The sequence below is a fragment of the Argentina silus genome, assembly GCF_951799395.1.
Source record: "Argentina silus genome assembly, chromosome: X".
Taxonomy (NCBI): Eukaryota; Metazoa; Chordata; class Actinopteri; order Argentiniformes; family Argentinidae; genus Argentina; species Argentina silus.
The window spans coordinates 17,776,932-17,798,411 of record NC_139653.1 but is presented as its reverse complement, the minus strand read 5'-3'; the positions used below and the strand labels follow the sequence as shown (position 1 = coordinate 17,798,411).

The 21,480-nt window shown below is 39.9% G+C and overlaps 1 protein-coding gene across 1 annotated transcript in view; it reads right to left on the bottom strand.

Annotated features, from left to right (window-relative positions):
- Nucleotides 1-910: 910 nt before the first annotated feature.
- slc5a2 (solute carrier family 5 member 2) overlaps nt 911-21,480 on the bottom strand; it is a gene marked incomplete at its 5' end in the record, with an annotated part of 28,584 nt that continues 8,014 nt past the window's right edge. Inside the window, 12 exons of the mRNA XM_083696386.1 lie at nt 911-1,353; nt 1,597-1,726; nt 3,045-3,260; nt 3,738-3,906; nt 11,250-11,400; nt 11,595-11,702; nt 12,046-12,181; nt 12,646-12,875; nt 12,996-13,076; nt 15,052-15,157; nt 17,018-17,122; nt 17,363-17,422. Coding sequence (XP_083552512.1) covers nt 1,142-1,353; nt 1,597-1,726; nt 3,045-3,260; nt 3,738-3,906; nt 11,250-11,400; nt 11,595-11,702; nt 12,046-12,181; nt 12,646-12,875; nt 12,996-13,076; nt 15,052-15,157; nt 17,018-17,122; nt 17,363-17,422 — 1,704 coding nt within the window. The 3' untranslated portion in view covers nt 911-1,141. The remainder of the gene's footprint in view (nt 1,354-1,596; nt 1,727-3,044; nt 3,261-3,737; nt 3,907-11,249; nt 11,401-11,594; nt 11,703-12,045; nt 12,182-12,645; nt 12,876-12,995; nt 13,077-15,051; nt 15,158-17,017; nt 17,123-17,362; nt 17,423-21,480) is intronic.

The following is a 21,480-nucleotide window of genomic DNA, read 5'->3' as shown; positions in this document are numbered from 1 at the left end:
ACATGAGTATGTTTTGCCATATTTGAAAACACATATGTGCTAACTGTTCCTTAATTCCCACAAGCTCATGCAACACAGCGCTTTGACAAAATAATGATTGCTTGGAGATCCAGTGTCATCTCTTCATCACTAGATTAGGATAGCCAAAGATTTAGATTTTGTCTCTACACTCCTGTGAATTGAGTTTAGGGTTATGGCACATGCAATTGAGGCATGTCTTGCTCGATGGTAAGTGAATGATGTCTGCGGTCAATTTTCTGTAAGTGAGCAGAAAATATGTTTCTGAACACTTCTGAATTGATTCTGATGCTGCCATGGTTATGAAGTAAATAAATCATGAACAATGATGAGTGAGAAAGTTGGAGGCTAAAGCAAAAGATGCTAACCTCTCATCAGCACCACAAACAGGATTCAGAGGTGTTCCAAAACATCGCACCTCACTTGAATCGACTTGATGCACTTATTGCATGCCATGGACAATTAGGGCTTGTTTCCTGGACACAGATGAAGTCCTTTTCCTACACCTAGACTAAAATGCACATTCACATTTTATTTAGTCCAGGACGAGGCTTAATCTGTGTCTCTGTCCCATATGCTACTTTAATATATGTGTCCAAATACTTGACATCCTCAAATGGGGGGACTACATAAAGAACAATAGTTGGTGTTATTGACCACCAGAACATGAAGAGATATTTGTAAGTTAGTGGGCCACTTAAGTGGTCCTGCTCTCTATAACAGGCCCCAGGACTAATATTGCACTTTAAGAATGGACAAATGAGAAAGAAACACTTTTATTAACCCTGCATGTGCTTTATTGTTCATTATTCAATAGTGTGTTCATACATACAATACACCAACACATTTCTAAAGATTCTGCTTCTACACGCTTTTGGTTAATACAGTGAAAGACAGTGTTGCAATTGATTTTCAGTGCTACACATGTAAATGGTGACATCCGATGCTGTATTCCAAGTTGACCCCTAGCCACTCATGTTACAGATGAGAGGACTGGATTGGTGGAAGCAATTTAGTAATAGTTACATTCCTAGATTCTACAGATCCTAGATTCTACAGTCCTCTCAGATCTACATGAGTAGCTTTAGGGGTCAATTTGGATCACTGTTATACTACACACCAGTCATGTATAGTAACCCCACAGAAAGACTGCCAAAGTCATCATTACAAGGGCATTGACATCAACACAGTTTTTCCAGACTGGGTTCTCAGTAATGTCAGGCAGCTGTTTGGATGCCTCAGTGATCTCCTGCTCGGGCTCTGGGGCTGGAGAGGCACTGATGCCACAGAACCAGCCAATCAGTCGGCAGCTACTAGACTTGGGTTCACCATCCACTGAAAAGGGAAAGAAATTGAAACTAAAGATTTCAAGACTTGCTAAGGAAGGGATATCACATATCACAAACAAATATACAAACTAAACAGAAGACACCAACATGATACCATCTGAGCAAGCTTAGTTTCCATAAGTCCTTCTTTGCCTCCCCCTGACAAGCAAATCATAATCATGATACAGCTTGAATTACTTGTTTGATAGAGATGGATGCTAAAAATTCTATTTTCGATTTTCTCTCTCACCTTGGTTGTCCTCAGACCTGCTCATCTCTTCTGCCTCTCTACGAGCTCTCCTCCCTCTCTCCTCCTCTTCCCAGTCTAGATCGTCCCTCTCTTCCTTGGAGTGACGGAGGCTGAACACAAGACGGTGGAGCTGGAGGAGGAAACCATATACTGTACCTCAATGGAGGAAACCATATACTGTACCTCAATGGAGGAAACAGACAATGTTGCATCAATGACTGTGTCCCAATAGTCTCTCCTCTATTCCCAGCATCTTCAGTGCCTTCGCAAAGTATTCAGACCCCTTCACTTTTTCCACATTTTGTTGTGTTATAAACTCAATTTAAAATGGATTAAATTAAAAGAATTTGCCATCAATCCACACACAATACCCCAGAAAGACAAAGCGAAAAAAGATTTTTAGAAATGTCTTTGTTTTTATATGGTCTCTGATTTGTATAGGAATCAATTACACACTGTAGATTAGGATGTCACTACCAACTCAGCAAATGTCATAATTTTCTCTTGATCCTGACAAACTCCCCAGTCCCTGCCAGTGACAAACATACCCATAACTTGATGCAGCTACCACTATTCTTCACACAAAGAAACTGCATTGCGTGTGCTGGATTTGCACCAAACTTAATGCTTTGTAGTAAAACCAAATAAACACATTTCCAGCCACTTTGTTTGCTGTATCACTTGAATTCATTGTTGCAAACACAATTATGGATATGAGATAGAATTTTTTCCATTAAGGGATTCTTTTTGGCCACTTGGTTATAGACCAATTTTGTAGAGTGACTGAGATGATGTTGTCCCATTGACTGTTTTTTCCTCTCCACCATTCAACTCTGTAGATTTTTGTAAGTCCCTCCAGGCCTCAGGGTCGCATTCTTGAGCAGTTTTGTTCCTCTCCATTTGCTCAGTTTGTAATGACACCCTGATCCACACAGAGTGTAATTGATTCCTATGCAAATAAGAGACCAGATAAAAACAACGATATTTTTCCAAAATTACATGAACTATTATCCTTGCATTGATATGGACTCAATTCAACTTATTGAGTGATTTGTTGATAACATTTTGTGTCATAGCAAAGGGTCTGAATACTTATCTACATGAGGTATTTCTGTATTTCAATTTTAATAAATTTACTGACATTTCTAAAAACCTGTTTTCGTTTTGTCATTCTGGGGTATTGTGTGTGGATTGATGGCAAATTCTTTTAATTTAATCCATTTTAAATTGAGTCTATAACACAACAAAATGTGGAAAAAGTGAAGGGGTCTGAATACTTTCTGAAAGCACTGTAATTCTCAACTCATTGGAGGAGAACATCCAAGGTTTCTCCCCTTTGATATTCTCTTCCAATGTCCTTTGAGAAGGAAGCGAGGAGAGATGATGCGAGGAGAGACGATCGAGGCGCAGGGATTGTGTCCAATGTGCCAATGAACGAGGACACTCACGTGTTTGTCCAATATGGTCGGCGTGCAGAGACTCACAAGCAGCACCAGTACTGAGGTGCAGAAGAATAGCAGCATTGCGAAGTAGAGGTAATGAACTCCACACACCAACAGGGGGCAGTTTGAAGGGAACAGGCAGCTGCCCGACCCAAACCAAAACTCTGGCACCATACGACACAAACCCATAGCCAGACCACCCATCAGGCCCCAGAATGCCCCCTAGAGGAAATGTATGTTATTTCAGGATAAGAAAAAATGACAGAGGAATAAATCACCACCATAAAGGATGAGATCACATACACTCACCGAGCACTTTATTAAGAATACCTGTACACCTTCTCATGGTGGAGGTGGTGTAATGGTGTGGGGAATGTTTTCTTGGCACACTTTGGGCCCGTTAATACCAATCAATCACCACTTGAATGCCACCGCCTATTTGAGTATTGTTGCTGACCATGTGCATCCCTTCATGGCCACAATTTACCCATCTTCTAATGGCTACTTCCAGCATGATAATGCACCATGTCAGAAAGCAAAAGTCTTAAAAAAGTTGCAAAAACTGGTTTCATGTGTAAAAAATCTGAAAGATAAGTCTGACTGGAATTGCTCTCCCATTGTTAAAAAGATTGGAAAACATGTTTTAAAAAGGTACTTTCATGATATGTTTAATTTGTACATAAACACTGTTTAACTTACCTGCTCATTGACTCTCTTCACAAACACAGCCAGGAAGAAAACCGCAGCAATGGGCGGGGCAAGGTAGCTGGTTACCGATTGGATGTAGTCAAACAGTTGACCGCTCTGTGCGGCCTGGACCACTGGGATCCAGCAGATACTAATGGACACAATACAGAGAACCCACACCCTGGGGTAGAGAATGAGAAAGAGAAAGGGTTGACGAAAGAGAGAAAGGCATGCATTTGTAAAAACACACTTAGAGGGACACTCCAAAATCAATCTTTCTCAGTAATTGTCATACCTTAGAGGTGTCCTGTAGTCAGCTGTGAAGATGTTTCACAGAATATTCCATATACAGGACGAACGTAAAGAGGAAAAATAAACATGCAAGAAGGACTGTCATGACTAGTTCCACTATCTCTGTCATAGATAAGTTAGCTCATTAAATTGTCTGTTGACATATAATAGTTCAAAAAGGAGATACCCTAAGCAAACAATTCATGCCTTGTCCATTCACAACTGTTACATAATATTACATTATTGAATTGGTGAACTCAACATGACCCTTCTTAGCAAGTATCAGTCCGCCAAGTCATCACATTACCTTATGAGGTTCACTTGATCATGTTAACACACCAGTCAATGGCCTAACAACTTAATTAAACAATGCTATAAAGTCATAGGACGTAGTACTGAGTTGTAAATGGACAACTAGGCATCGTATCGTTTGCTTAGGGATCTTATTTTTTAACAAGTGTACATCAACGGACAATTCCTGGATTTGGAGATACATAATGGTGCCAGTCGTTTCCTTTCCTTTAGTGATTTTTATGGAGATAGATTACTGACAATATTATTGTAAATAAAAGGAGTACAACTCACATGATTCGTAAACAAAAAACACAAAGCAAATATAATTTGCTATCCACAAACAAATACCTCTTGATTTGTAAAAATGATTTCAATAAATGCTAAATTATTTATAAAAATATATATGAGTAAATACTCTCACATTTGCAAACAAACATCAAGATGTGTGAATAAAAAAATATTTTTAATACAATACTGAAACATTAGAACTGTCAAATCTGCATTTGCGGATCAAATTACGTCTGTGGATTTGTTCTTTGCAGAAGTTGTTTTTTTCTCAGTAGTTCTGCAAAACGTCCTTTCAACAGAATAAAGCTTGGTTGAGATGATACTACCCTAACCCAAGGAATGTTCCTTGCCCTAACCCAACCATTTACCTAAACATGCAGCACAATGTATTAATATCTCAGGCATGAATTTAGCTGATGAGGATGCTTATCCCTGTTTATCAACAAAAAATAATTGATCAAAAAGGAATTTTATCTAGCTGGCATTCTTTTGCTTTTCTTTTGAAATTATAACAGTTTCCATTGCTAGCTCTGACTACACAGCATTGCTAGCAAAATGGCTAATAGCTTGTCAGTTGAAATGATGACTACTTAACAAATGCTTGATTTAGTAAAGCCAGATTTACTTTCGAGAGCCGAAGTCCTCTCTGTTCCTCATTAACTGGATTTTCAACCTGTATTATAAGGGATTGGTTCAAATTACGCTCCCGGGCTAATAACAGGTTGTGGTCTCAACCAGTGTCAGTCAAAATTCTCTAAACAAATGAAAACAAATCCACAGACGTAATTTGATCCGCAAATGCAGATTTGACAATGTGATGTTTGAAGTGTTGTATTTTAACCTTTTTTTGTTATTATTGGATACCTACACAACTGCAATGCTTTTATTTATAACTTTGAAAATATGTTTTTCACTACTTTTGTTTTTATTCACACATTGTGACGGTTGTTTGCAAATGTGTGAGCATTTACTCACAAATCTTTATCCATATTTACAAATCATTTTGAATGTATTAACATAATGGGTTACAAATACAAGGGAAGAGGTGTTTGTGTGTAGATAGTAAATAATATTTGTGCATTGTGTTTTTTTGTTTACGGATCATGGTACACATTTGTGAGTTGTACTCCTTTTATTTACAATAATATTGTCAGTAATTTATCTCCATATGGTTTGCCTTTTTGTGGTTAATGGATATACAGTGCCCTGCGTAAGTAATGCAGTGAAGCATTTTTTCTTCTTTTGTTTCTACACTCCAAAAGTTTGGAGATGCTCAGCTTTTATTTTATTATTTGTATACATATTGGTTTAACCATTCAGAAATGACAACACTTTTTATGCATAGTCCCCTTATTTCCGCGTACCCAAAAGTGATGGGACAGATTTCTCAAATGTCCAAATTAAGCACTCATGTTTAGTATTTGGTCTTTTTTTCTATCCTGGGGACGAGGCTTTTATTCAATCCTTCGCATGCAATAACTGCCTGAAGTCTGCGAGCCTGCGAGCCATTGACCCCATCAGACGCTGGGTATCTTCTCTGGTGATGGTCTGCCAGGCCTGTACTGCAGCCATCTTCAGTTGTTGTTTGTGTTGAGGACATTTTGCCTTAAGTCTCCTCTTAAACAAATGAAATACATGTTCAACACAATTAAATCTGGAGATTGACTTGGCCAATCAACAACTTTCCACCTTTTGAGCCTAAAAACCTCCCTGGTTGCTATGGCAATATGTTTTGGGTCATTGTCCTGCTGCATGATGAAACGCCGTCCAATGAGATTGGAGGCATTTGCTTGTACTTGAGCTGACAAGATGTTTCTGTAAACTACATCCCCAAGCCATAACACCCTCTCCACCATATTTCACAGATGAGATGGTATGCTGTGCATATTGGGCAGTTCCTGTTCATCTTTGTCTCATCTGACTTTTTTCCAGAACTCTGCAGGCTCGTTTAGAAACTTTTTAGCAAACAGTAACCTGGTCATTTGTGGCTAAATAGTGGTTTGCACCTTGCGGTGTAGCCACTGTAGTTCTGCTGGTAAATTCTTCTGCGGATGATAGTATCTGACACATTCACACCCACCTCCTGGAGAGTGTTCATGATCTGTGGGACAGTTGTTTTTTTTTTTTCTTAATTATGGTGAGCATTCTTTGGTCATATACTGTAGCAGTCTTCCATGGCCTACCAGCCTGTTTGTGATTTCTGAGCTCACAAGTGCTTTCTTTCCTTTTAATGATGTTCCAAACTGTTGATGTTGGTAGGTTTAAGGTTTTATGTTTCTGATAGATTTTTTTGTGATATTTCAGCCTCATAATGGCTTCTCTGATTTTCATTGATGTCTCTGGTCCTCATGTTCACAGACACCAATAGCAGACTCCAAAGGCAAATACAAAGCCTAGAATCAATACTAGACACAGAGCTCTCTTATGACTGCACAAATGATGTGACGGAACATGTGTCACTGTCCCATTACTTACGCAGGGAACTGTGTGTGCTATGAAACATCTTCACAGTTCAACTACAGCGATCTCTGACGAGGTTTGGAATGGTGCCTTACTCAAGTTAAATGGAAAACCTTGTGCTCAGCCTTATTCAGTCAGGTTCTTCATCGCATCCATTTCAGTAAAGCATGATTATCCAAATTCTACCCAAAGCCTGACCCCTATGTTTTGGTCCTGCCCCCGTTTAGCAAATTACTTGGGGCACTTTTCTGAAGCATTTGATATAAATCTACAACCTAGCGCAGAAATAGTTATTCATTCCCTGTCTAGGAAGCAACTTGATGCCATTGCCTTTGCCTCATTGTTAGCCCACAGGAGGATTTTATTGGATTGGAAATCTGCTAATCTTCCTTTAGCCTCTCTTTGGCTCAAATACCTGGGTCCTCATCTATCAATGCCGCATATTCCTCCCTGAGCGCCTGTTGAATTCCTACCCTGGCGTAAACCATGCGTATGATCATTTCAAAGATAGCCTCGTTCCCAGACACACACGCCCAAATGCGTGAAAGGTCTGGTGGACCAATGCATCAAACTTTCATTAAGTATAGCCATTGGCTTTGCCTCGCATCACTCATCTCCCACAGCACTTCCTCTCAGTGCTTGCACACCACACGTTTCTGACTCTGAGCTACGCCTCGCAGCCATGTGATTTGCTGAAATCAAATAATAACAAATACTTTACCAAGTAAATTCACCCCCAGTAAGGCCAGGTTTGAGTCATTGTTATTCCAGGCTTATATGTGTTGTGCGCAATAGCCTGGGGGGGAGGTTATTTCAAAACAAAATGTTTTGTTTTCGGGTTAGGGTTAGTTTGCTTGAGATTGCTTGAGATTGTGTATAAATGGACGCACACCCATAACCATGCGTATGTACAATGCCAAGCGGTTGAATGAGGGAAATGCTTGTCAGAAGCAAACAAGGAGCAAGAGAAGTAACAAAACAAATGTTTGAAATATGTAAAAATCGCTCATATTTAAATTATTTTTAACTTAGTAAATAATGTTTTTTAATGATTCATTCTATACCATAGGAACGGTTTTAGAGAAACACATTTGATGGAATTTCATTAATTCCATACATAATTGTGTATGCATTTTGATACCATACCTCATTACTGCATGTTCGTGTGATATTTAACTGAGATCATTTTCCTGTAAAGGCTTTTATTATGGAGAAAACACTGGTGTGGGAGTGTTTAATCCACATCTCATGCTTCTCATCATAAAATGAAAATCAAATCAAAACCATTTAATGGAGCACCATTAATGGAACATAAAGAAAATTGGAGGTCTGGAGAATTTTAGATTAGCTGATCTATCTTGAATTGCACTTGGAATTGAGCGATGGGAGAATATGCTCGCATTTTCATTGGATGTTACATTCCATGTTCATGTTCCATTGTTCCAGGTAAAAACTGAATTCTATTCTTCGATGAAGGCATTAGGCGTGATTGGTTTGATGTGTGGCGAGGTGTCACTCATTTCAAATGGGTTTCAACCTCTTTGTACCTATTTTCTGCAAAAGATTTCACCAGGCTTTCTGAACTAGGAAAGCCTGGTCTAAACAAGGTTATTTTACAGCTCTAGCATGTCATTTTAATTTAGATATGTGCACACATCTTTCTAAGCCATTGATGTCATTTTTTAAAAGAAAGACACTCATGAAATCAAATGACACAGATGGACCATCGAAAAAAAACTGTAAGGAGAGAAATTAGAACTGACTTTGACAAATGGCTTAGTTTGAAAGACAGGTGGGATTAATTAGTCGTAAATGGATGTCATTCACCATACATAGTCAACTGGAAGTCTTTCCAAATGCAGATAGCCAGGACCGTGCATAATCATGGAAACATGGTATTTATCAACTTTGACTGTATGTGAGAGTATACATTTTGAGCAGTTGCCAACATTTGCTGATCAGCGCCTTTCAATACCTGTTGCATGATGGGGATACAATTTGTCCGAATTGCTCAATAATTTTTCATGAGATTTATGAAAGTTGTGAGACCGAAGCTCACTCAGTTTTTAGAGTGAGGCGCTGTGGAGCCCTGCAATCACTTCTCACAGGCTACATAAAGCAGCAAGCGCCTCTGTTGTGGAAGGCACTTGAAGGCACCGATCATGAATATTTTCTTGACACGTGTACCTGAATCAGGAAAAGCCCTATATGCTGGATGCAGTCAGAATTGCACTTCAATGTCCAACTTGAGACTGTATAGATATACTTGTGTGCATACAGACATTCTACATTTTGTGTAAGAAGGATTTTAGAATGATTTCCATGCATGAATGATAAATGAGAACTCTGATGCTTGTCCTAAAACTAGAACAAATAAAATACACTATTAGAGGGTCAACCAATAACATCTACTCCACCTGGGACATACCAACCAATAACATCTACTCCACCTGGGACATACCAACCAATAACATCTACTCCACCTGGGACACACCAACCAATAACATCTACTCCACCTGGGACATACCAACCAATAACACCGACTCCACCTGGGACATACCAACCAATAACATCTACTCCACCTGGGACATCAACCAATAACATCTACTCCACCTGGGACATCAACCAATAATATCTACTCCACCTGGGACATACCAACCAATAACATCTACTCCACCTGGGACATACCAACCAATAACATCTACTCCACCTGGGACATCAACCAATAACATCTACTCCACCTGGGACATACCAACCAATAACATCTACTCCACCTGGGACATACCAACCAATCACATCTACTCCACCTGGGACATACCAACCAATAACATCTACTCCACCTGGGACATACCAACAAATAACATCTACTCCACCTGGGACATCAACCAATAACATCTACTCCACCTGGGACATACCAACCAATAACAGCGACTCCACCTGGGACATACCAACAAATAACATCTACTCCACCTGGGACATACCAACAAATAACATCTACTCCACCTGGGACATCAACCAATAACATCTACTCCACCTGGGACATCAACCAATAACATCTACTCCACCTGGGAGATACCAACCAATAACATCTACTCCACCTGGGACATACCAACCAATAACATCTACTCCACCTGGGACATACCAACCAATAACATCTACTCCACCTGGGACATACCAACCAATAACATCTACTCCACCTGGGACATCAACCAATAACATCTACTCCACCTGGGACATCAACCAATAACATCTACTCCACCTGGGACATCAACCAATAACATCTACTCCACCTGGGACATGCTCCCGAGCCTGCTGTTTCCTCTACTAGTCGCCAGGGACCACCATACACTCTTTTGTTGTTTTTCTTATTGCTTCTATTTAGTTTATTGGCCCCAACTATGACTTGTTTCCAGCCGTCTTGAGTTGTCACTCACTGTACATTTCCTGTGAGTCAACAAGTAAAGATTATGTTCGATTTTGCAACTCTGAGTCCTGCCTGCTTTCTGCGCTTGGCCATGCGCTTGGCCTTTCTTCTTATACCATGTTACACATGCTGTTATCCTATTTTGAAAAACTCAAAACAGCCTTGAGATTGCTGCTGTATAAAGAATCACTAACTCACCAGAAAATGAGAGGCTATTTTATGTTTGCTTTGTACCGGAGTAACGTGATTGTGTGTCATTTTCTCTTCGTTTTTTTGTATGTGACTTTTGAATTTTCCTTTTCTTTTCTTTTAAATTTTTTGAAGGCATGTTGTTGGAATAAGCTGTGAATGTGTTGGGTTAGGGAGGGGGGATGCTGTTGTTTTCGGGGGAAAGGGAAATATGAACAATACCTGATATTTTCGTCCTGTGATATTTTCTTTGAATACAAATATATAATAAAATAAAAACACAAAGAAAACTTTTCAGCTACAAAGCATAGAAATGAAAATGACTGAAAAAGTTAGATTATGGAGTATATCCTTTTAAACAACTACAGTACATCAGTGGTCTCAAACGCAAATCCTAGATGCCTGTTTGTGTGCATGTTTGTATTCCAGCCCAGCAGAGCATTAACACCTAGAGCATTAACACATCAACTAGTCGTTGTGCCCGATCATGGTCCTCGATCAAGACCTTGATTTATTTGATCAGATGTGTTGCTACTGAGCTGTAACAAAAACATGCAAACACACACTTATAACCTGACCTGCCAACAATCATGAGCTCGCTCTCGCAGGCTTGCGGGCGGAGTCGGGTCCAGATGTCCATGGTGAACAGGGTGCTGCTGCTGTTAAAGATGGACGCCAGAGAGCTCATTAGGGCCGCCAGCATGACGGCCAGCATTAGGCCTCTTAGCCCTGAGGGAGGCAGAGAGAGGTAGAGGGGGGAGAGAAGAGGGTCAACATGTAGGTGGGAGGAGGGGAGAAAAAAGGGAGGCAGGGCAGGAGAGAGAGGAGATTGGCAAGTAAGGGAGACAGGGGAAGATGAGTGAAACAAAGGGGAGGTAGGAATAGGGAGGTATAAATGCTGACAGATTGTAGTCTTTTCTTACCATTGGGCATGATAGAGACAACCAGTTTGGGGTAGGCGATGTTGGAGCAGCCAACCTCCGTCCCACACACCTGTTTACAGACCTCTGGTACCACACAGCCCACCTCATCTGTCAACAGAGAGTGAAGGCTCTGTATCCGTATAGCTCATATAAAAAGGAATAGACAAAATAATATAGCCCAAACACACACAAAAACACACACTGCTCATACACAAACAAATAAACAAATAAACAAATAAACACACACACACACACACACACACACACACACACACACACACACACACACACACACACACACACACACACACACACACACACACACACACACACACACACACACACACACACACACACACACACACACACACACACACACACACACACACACACACACACACACACACACACACACACACACACACACACACGGGCCAGTTCAGTTTCTCACCGGGGAAAAGCACTCGACTGATCATACCAGGGAAGACCATAAGGAACATGGGCAGCAGTTTGAGATATCCACACATGATACATCCTGCCTTCACATGGGTCAGACTACGGGCTGCAAGGCAGCGCTGCACGATCACCTATAGATTAAGAGATAGATTATAGATTACGTTTGATTTTCTTTATCATCTGTTGCAACAGATTTCTTGTCCCTAACCCATCATGGCAACTAAACACATAATGCTGTTCCCATCTGATTCACATTTGTCAGTATTTGAGTTTGACTCACCATAGCAATAGGATGAGCTGAATATACATCAGCATTTAATGAGTTAATGTAAAGTTTCTCATGAAAAATCAACAACAATGTGCCAACCTAATGTACAGTGCACTCCACATGAGTTTTGATCTGTATGAAAACTCTGTTTCTATGGGTATCAGTCAGATTCTCTACCTAGTTTTATGCATTGACACCAATTCATGCTTTTAAATCTAGGGGGGAGTGAACAGGTGCACTCTAGAGTCTTGAGCTCATATTTGGAAAGAGTGGGAGAGAATCGAACCTCAGCCTATGAGTTTTGATCTACATGTAAACTCTGTTTACCTGATCAGTGCACCAGTACCAGCCTCCCACAATGGCAATACCGAAGAGCACTCCAGGCCAGGGCAGGTCCCCATCCACAGGGTTTCTCAGCAGATGGAAGGCATCCTCGCGGGGGGTGTAACACTGGGGGGAGATGTTGTAGCGCTGCGGGTCTAGAGACTTATACTCAGAGGGTAGCGCTGACCTGTACTTCTCCAGAAGAGCATTGTAACCCCCCACCTCAAAAAAGGCTGAAAAGATAAAAGGGGGAAAGGCTATCAGGGAGTATACAGTGTGTCACATTGAAGCACACTCAAGTTGTTTTTATTGTATGACTATTCGGTCTGGCTGTTGGAGAACTCTGAACTTACCGAACCCTGTGAGGACGAAGGCCCCAGCGATGATGACAAAGGTTTGGACAGTGTCTGTGTACATGAGAGCTGCCAGGCCACCTGGTGAACAGAACAAACATCCGGTGGCCTAACCAGAGTAACTCAAAGTACATCTTGCTGTCCCTCTCCTTAAGTATCATTCCCAACAAAGGACAAGGTGTGAGACACATTACAATTGCAAAGGAATTGCGAATTCGAGGGTGGTGAGGGTGTGATTTCTTCAAAACTGTAAATAGGTATACACATTTAAAACAAGGCTGGCACCACCAAAATCCGTCCTACATCTGATATTTTTAAAAAATCAAAAAATCTCCAAGTTCCGTCTGCACTGGAGAGACTGCATTAAGTCTCGCAACACTATATGCACGGATCGCTATTTGGCCAATCAGGTAATGTAACATTGCTCATGCCACGTCCATTTGTTGAAGTGACACTGAAAGTAATTGAGAAACACATGTAGCAGCATTGAAATAGCAAATAGCACTGCAACCCTTAGTTTCACTTGTTAGTGGTTTCGGTCTCCAGGTGACTGCCTCATGAATTTGATTGAGAGAATGCCAGAAGTGTGCAAAGCTGTCATCAAAGAAAAAGGTGGCTACTTTGAAGAATCTAAAATATAAAACATATTCTGGTTTGTTTAACACTTTTTAGTTTACTACATAATTCCATATGTGTTCTTTCTTAGTTTTGATGTATTCAGTATTAATCTACAATGTAGAAAATAATAAAAACTAAAGAAAAACCATTGAATGAGAAGGTGTGTCCAAACCTTTGACTGGTACTATACATCTTTCTGTGCTTGCGGTTTAGATAATTTCATTGAAATGGATGTGATCCTATGGCTTATTGAAAACATATAGAGAAGACACAAACATATTGCACTGCTTTGAAGATCCCCCTGAAGCACAAGTAATCCTCACATTAGATTTGACAAACTTGGCGTAAAAAAGGCGCAGAGTGTAAGGAAATCAGAATAGACTCCCTTTGTTCACTATATATAGTGTATAGTGTATACGGTATATAATAATTATATGTATTCTATTATACTTGGAGCAAATTATCTCCATCAGTGCGGCCATTCTTTCTAGCCTAATTGGTAAGCAATAATGACTATACATTTTAAATGTTATACATTTAGGCAATTTATGAGCAACTGATCCTATCAAGGTAGGCTAGATGACAAGACCACTAACAAGTTACATTTCTACCACAGATATGGGTTGCAGTGCTTTTTCAATGCTGCTACATAGGCTATATGTTTTTCAATTGTTTTCAGTGTTGAAGTGCAACAAATTACCATGACAAATGTTACATTACCTGATTACTGTTGAATCAACCGTCATCATAAAATTCTCAAAGCAAAATATGTATTTTCGAACCCTGCCAATAGTGTTGGTGGACTTAATGCAGCCTATCCAGCGATGGAGATTTTGCGCATAAAATATCAGATGAGAATGTGCACATCTATGATATTCATGAGACACACTCCTCAAATGTGACTTTCTGCGCCCCAAACACGTAGTTGGCACAATGGTGTGTACTGGGCTGACATTATAATCCACGCTGGAGCTCCGCACGCACCTTTGGTGCGTAAAGCACAGATCCATGGATGTAAGGTGGTGCGCTAGGAAATGAGAGTAGACCCTAAAGTGAATGGAAATTCAATTTTGACAAATCCTGATGGAAAACAATTTCCAATTTGTTGTAATACACTTGAGTGCATTGAGTCATTGAGTTATCTGAAATTCTAATTGACCCAAACACTCGTTTTGCATACCTTGGTTACTCCAGGTGTTCAGATACACCCGCTATAAAAGTCTATACTTTTAAAATATAAATGAAAAAACTCCAGCACATAGGCATTATTTTATTTTTCACAATTATCGAATAAATCATAAAGCTAAATTTCGTCAATGGACCTTCTTTATTTTCAATTATATATCAGTCCCAATTGACATCTCACTAATAGAATTTTCTACAACAAGTAAGGAGAGTGTTTAGTGTGCTCATGATCATTATAGCCAACAGATTTTACCTGTGACTGTATAGAGAGCTGTGATAGAGAGAAGGGCAATGATAGCCACATAGATGTTCCAACCCAGAGCCTGCTGTATAAACACAGCCCCTGAGAACATGTCCACCTGGAGAGAGACAAGGAAACAGTCGGAGTGGTCCACTTCAATCACCGTCAGGCTACATGTATTTTTGTCCTCACAATATACTTTTTGTGTGCAGCATTGCATTAGGATTGCCAGGTATGTCAGATGGGCAGGGCTGGAACTTTTGGGATTATTCCATTGGTTCAATTACGTTGAGTAAGCTAAATCAAGCACACCTACTGGAAAGTAATCGAAAGTACTATTTTCAACCCTGGTCTAACTTGCATGTACAGTGCCCTGCATAAGTAATGGGACAGTGATACATTGTTTCTTCTTTTGGCTGCAAAAGTTAGGATTTGAAATCAAACATTATTATAAATTATTATGAGGTTAACATAGACATTCTTAGCTTTTATTTGATGGTATTTGTGTGCATATTGGTTTCACCATTCAGAAATTACAACACTTTTTAAACATAGTCCCCCTATTTTAGGCCACCGCCAAAGTGATGGGACAGATTTATCAAATGTCCAAATTAAGCACTCATGTTTAGTATTCAATCAACAATCATTTGTATGCAATAACTGCCTGAAGTCTGCGACCCATTAACCCCACCAGACGCTGGGTATTTTCTCTGGTGATGCTCTGCCAGGCCTGTACTGCAGCCATCTTCAGTTGTTGTTTGTTTTGAGAATGTTCAGTCTTAAGTCTCCATTTCAACAAATGAAGTCTGGAGATTTACTTGGCCAGTCAACAACATTCCACTTTTTGGCCCTGAAAAACATGCTAGTTGCTATGGCAGTATGTTTTGCGTCATTGTCTTACTGTATGATGAAGCACCAATCAATGCATTTGGAGCCATTTGCTTGCATTTAAGCAGACAAGATGTTTCTGTACTGCCGTCAGCAGTTACATCATCAATTAAGAGTTACTTAAAGTTAGTTCAAGTGGCAGCTATACATGCCCATACCATAACACCCCTCTCCACAATGTTTCACAGATTAGGTGGTGCTTTTTTCTCTAAAATTTCCACTTGCAATCACTCTGATACATGATAATATTCACCTTATCTGTCCAAGACATTTTTCCAGACCTCTGCAAACTGTAACCTGACCATCCTTTTTGAGCATAACTAGTGGTTTGCACCCTGCAGTGAAGCCTCTGTAGTTCGGCTGGTGACGTATTCTGCATATGGTACTCTCTGACACATTCACACCTTCCTCCTAGAGTGTTCCTGATCTGTGGGACAGTTGTTTTGGAGGGTTTCTTAATTATGGTGAGCATTCATTGGTCATCCACTATAGAATTCCTTGGCCTACCAGCCGTTGGTGATTGCTGAGCTCACCAGTGCTTTTTTTCTTTTGAATGATGTTCCAAACTGTTGATTTTGGTAGGTTTAAGGTTTTGGCTATGTTTTTGATAGATTTTTTCTGATATGTCAGCCTTATAATGGCTTTCCTGACTTTCATTTACACCTCTTTGGTCCTCATGTTGACAGACACCAATAGTAAACTCCAAAGACAAACGCAAAGCCTAGAATCGATACCAGACATTGGGAGTTCTCTTATAACTGCACAAATTATGTGACGGAACACATCTGACGAACCAGACGACCTGTCAAGCCAATTGCCCATTACTTTTGGGTACCCTGAAATAGGGGGACTATACATAACAAGTATTGTCATTTCTGAATGGTGAAACCAATACGTAATTAAATAAAAGCTGAGAATTTCTGCAGTGTAGAGCCAAAAGAAGAAAAAATGTTTCACTGTCCCATTACACAGAGCACTGTATGTAGACTATGTGAAGCTCACAGAACTCAGTAGTCCTAATAAAGTCACAGTAACTATCACCGCTGAACACAACCTAACAACAAAAGACTTGTAAGGAGACTAGACTCACAGATATCTTGGTAAAGATGTAGAGGAAGAGAGAAATTACAGACAGGTACAAACTGATTCTGTTTCCCCCAAACCGCTTCTTCAGGTACTGTGGCATTGTAATCACCTAGGAGTCAAGAGATAACAGGAATACTGTACATAGAATACTGTACACATAAATGCCCTTTATAATAAAGAGGCAGAAATTACATCCACATTTTTAAATACAATTAAAATGGCCTCACATTATTTGGATAGTCTCCTAGAGGGGGTTAGTTAAGGTAAGAAATGTTAAGGGTTAACTAATAAAAATCTCCATTGTAGTATGTTATATTAGCTTGCATTTTAAGGTACATGTGCAACTTACCCCTGCAGTGAGATAGACAGGCACAAACAGCCAGCCCAACAGTAGCACGATAAACAAAGCCTAGGGTTAGGTCACATGAGGACAACAGTTTTAGAGTCCCATTTCTCTGCAGGTAACACTTAGACTCTAAGTCTTAGAGTAAGGAGTAGAGTTTATAAATGGTTTATAATTAGTTAATAAATGATTTATAACCAGTTTATTATTCAATTATAAATCATTTACAAACAGATATAATACATTAGTTTAGATTGTTCCATATTCACTTGGTGCTTGCCAAATAGGAAGCTGGTAATCAGGAGCAAGTTATTGATACTTTATAAATACACTTCTAAATGCTTCAAAAACTAACCCTGATGTAAAATCATGCAACATTATTTGCAATGGTTGCACAGTGGTTTCACAGTTGGGAAATTGTACTTGCTAGTTTTTATACTGGAGTTGTGTAATTATGGGTGTGATTACTCTTATTTAATGTTCTCATTAACTTAAATACAGAGTTGTCAAAAGCATAGAGGACAGGATATTCGATTGAGCACCATAAATCTAAATCTGACCTATGCATTGACAGGTTTTCCAGCACACTCAGTTTTGATTCCTGCTACAATAGCTTAGTTGGGCTACTGTACTCAGCACTGGGCATGTTGTTTGCATGGAGCCAAATACTTACACTTCAGAGAGGTAATGGACCTTATAGTGGACTGTTTTCAGAAGAATATCTAGGTTTGCATTTGGTTGATATACACTCACTAGCCACTTTATTAGGTACACCTTGCTAGTACTGGGTTGTGCCCCCTTTTGCCTTCAGAACTGCCTTAATTCTTTGTGGCATAGATTCTGGAAAGGAGGTGCTGGAAACATTCCTCTGAGATTTTGGTCCATATTGACATGATACCATCACGCAGTTGCTGCAGATTTGTCGGCTACACATCCATGATGCGAATCTCCTGTTCCACCACTGTTGCGTTTTTATCATCTCGAACCAGTCTGGCCATTCTCCTCTGACATGCATCAACAAGGCATTTTCGCCCAGAGAACTGCCACTCACTGGATATTTTCTCTTTTTCTGACCATTCTCTGTAAACCCTAGAGATGGTTGTGTGTGAAAATCCCTGTAGATCAGCAGTTTCTGAAATACTCAGACCAGCCCGTCTGGCACCAACAACCATGCCACGTTCAAAGTCACTTAAATCACCTTTCTTCTCCATTCTGATGCTCGGTTTGAACTTTAGCAGGTCGTCTTGACCATGTCTACATGCCTAAATGCATTGAGTTGCTGCCATGTGATTGGCTGATTAGATATTTGCGTTACCAAGCAGTTGAACAGGTGTACCTAATAAAGTGGCTGGTGAGTGTAGGTTGTGCATTCTAAAGGTAACATTACCATTTGCATTGCAAAGTAAAGATGTTCACTTGTAGGCTTAGATTACACAACACCTGCTATAGTCTACTCTGAGTACCTGTCTTCCATGAATTTCATATTGGGCACAGTTGACGCCACCAGACATTGGGTATCTTCTCTGGTGATGCTCTGCCAAGTCTGTACTGCAGCCATATTCAGTTGTTGTTTGTTTTGAGGTCTTTTTGTCTAAAATCTTATCATCAGAAAATGAAATGCATGTTCAACTGGATTTAAATCTAAACATTGACTTGGTCAGTCAAGAACTTTCCACTTGTTTGGCCCTGAAAACTTCCGTAGTTGCTATGGCTGTATGTTTGGGGTCATTGTCTTACTGTATGATGAAGCCTCATCCAATGAATTTGGAGGCATTTGCTTGTACTCAAGCAGAGAAGATGTTTCTGTCAACTTCAGAATACATTCTGCTGCTGCTGTCTGCAGTGACATCATCAATTAAGACAAGTTAGCCAGTTCTTGTGGCAGTTATACATGACCAAACCATAATACCCCCTCCACCATGTTTCACTCTCTTGGGCAGATCCTTCTTTCCTCTTGCAATTATCACATTTATCCCGCTGTGGAATCGTTTGATGAGCTAACTACACTTATGTCGGTCCGTCTGCTGCTATGGTCATTATATTGGGACATAAGCCATGGCATGAGGAAAACGTATAGCTGCCAAAAGTCACCATCATTTTGCTGACATCTAAATTAGTAGGTTCACTAATGTTGTAACCTGTGAAGGGATTTGTCATAGAAATGTCGTAATTAGCTTTCACTAGATTTGTATCTGTCCCATACTGTATATTAAGCATGCATTAGTACAGACATTTTATCCATTGACTTAACATTGTAAGGCAAAATTGCAAAAGATGGATTTAATGAAAACCGCTGCACATTTAAACTTCTCGACTTTTCAATACACTTTTTTAGTTTTTGTGGTGCAAAACATTTGCTATAAAAATGGTACATTTTTTGCACAATGTTTTAATGAAAACGACTGAACGGATCTTTCTGATAATTGTCCTATATGTTATCTGTCATCACTCGAGTCGACGTGCCAAATTGCTTTGAGGAATATTCAGTATGACTACCCTCATCAGATATGGTTGAGATGAGACCCTCCATTTATTGATTTATTCCAGGTATGGCAAGAACTGATCAGACAACTTGCTTTTCAATAGGAGCACCACAAAGTTTTCCCAAATACGCAATAGACAGTGCAGGTTCACCAAGCCTCTTTAGGTACAGTTTTATAATAATTTAAAACATTTAGAAAATGTATTTATTAACAACAATGAAAACATTTCATAATTGTCTAATACTGTAATAATTGAAAAACACAGTGCCCTGTGGAAGTAATGGGACAGTAAAGCATTATTTTTTTCTTTTGGGTCTACACTCCTACACTTACAGTACAGGTTACAGTACAGATTCTCAGCTTTTATTTGATGGTATTTGTGTACATATTGGTTTCACCATTCATTAATTAAAACACTTTTTATGCATAGTCCCCCTATTTCAGGGTAACCAAAAGTGATGGGAAAACTGGCTTGATTTGCTGGTGTTTCTTTTTCGTCAGGTGTGTTCCATCACATCATTTGTGCAGTCATAAGAGAGATCTCAATATCTATTGATTCTAGGCTTTGCATTTGCCTTTGGAGTCTGCTGTTGGTGTCTGTTAAACAAAGGGACGTCAATTAAACATCAAAGAAAGATGTCAGTGGAACGTCAATGAAAGTCTGAGAAGCCATTATGAGGCTGAAATATCTGAAAGAAATCTATCAGAAACAAAGCCAAAACCTTAAACCTACTAGTTTCACAAATGGCCTCCTAAGCCAAGGAAGACTTCTACAGTGGCTGACCGAAGAATGCTCACCATGATTAAGAAAAACCCTAAAGCAACTGTCCCACAGATCAAGAACATGAATGTTCATAGCCCTAACGCTAACCCTAACTACCATTCGCAGAAAACAGGATGGTCTGGTTACGGTTGTAAGGATGTGTGGTGTAGTACCCAGGAGCAGAGAGGAGACCAGACGAGGGAATGATGATGAAAGGCAATCGGCCACTTCTGAAAAAATAACATAATAATCTCAAACTCAAGAACACTGGATGCAAGAGAATAGTCAAGTATATTAACTTAGGTCCGCACGAGAGATGGCACATGGCAAGAATCAAGCTATGATGACGAACAGAGGACACACAAACACACAACTTATAAGGAGAGGCCTTGATTAATAATAGAATGCACCTGAGTGCTAATAAGACCTTGGGGCGGTCTCTGCCACCCCCTTGTGTGAGAAAAAAAGGAACTGCCCAATATCCACAGCTTACCACCTCATCTGTGAAATATGGTGAAGGGGGGTGTTACGGCTTGGGCATATATGGCTTCCACTGGAACTGGCTCATTTGTTTACATCCATGATGTAACTGCTGACGGCAGCAGCAGGATGAATTCTGAAGTGTACAGAGACATCTTGTCAGCCCCAGTACAAGCAAATGCCTCCAAAGTCATTGGACGGCGCTTCATCACACAGCAGGTTAATGACCCAAAACGTACTACCATAGCAACTAGGGAGTTTTTCAGGGTTAAAAAGTGGAAAGTTGTTGACTGGCCAAGTCAAACTCCAGGTTTAAATCATATTGAACATACATTTCATTTGCTGAAGAGGAGACTTAAGGCAAAATGTCAAAACAAACAACAACTGAAGATGGCTAG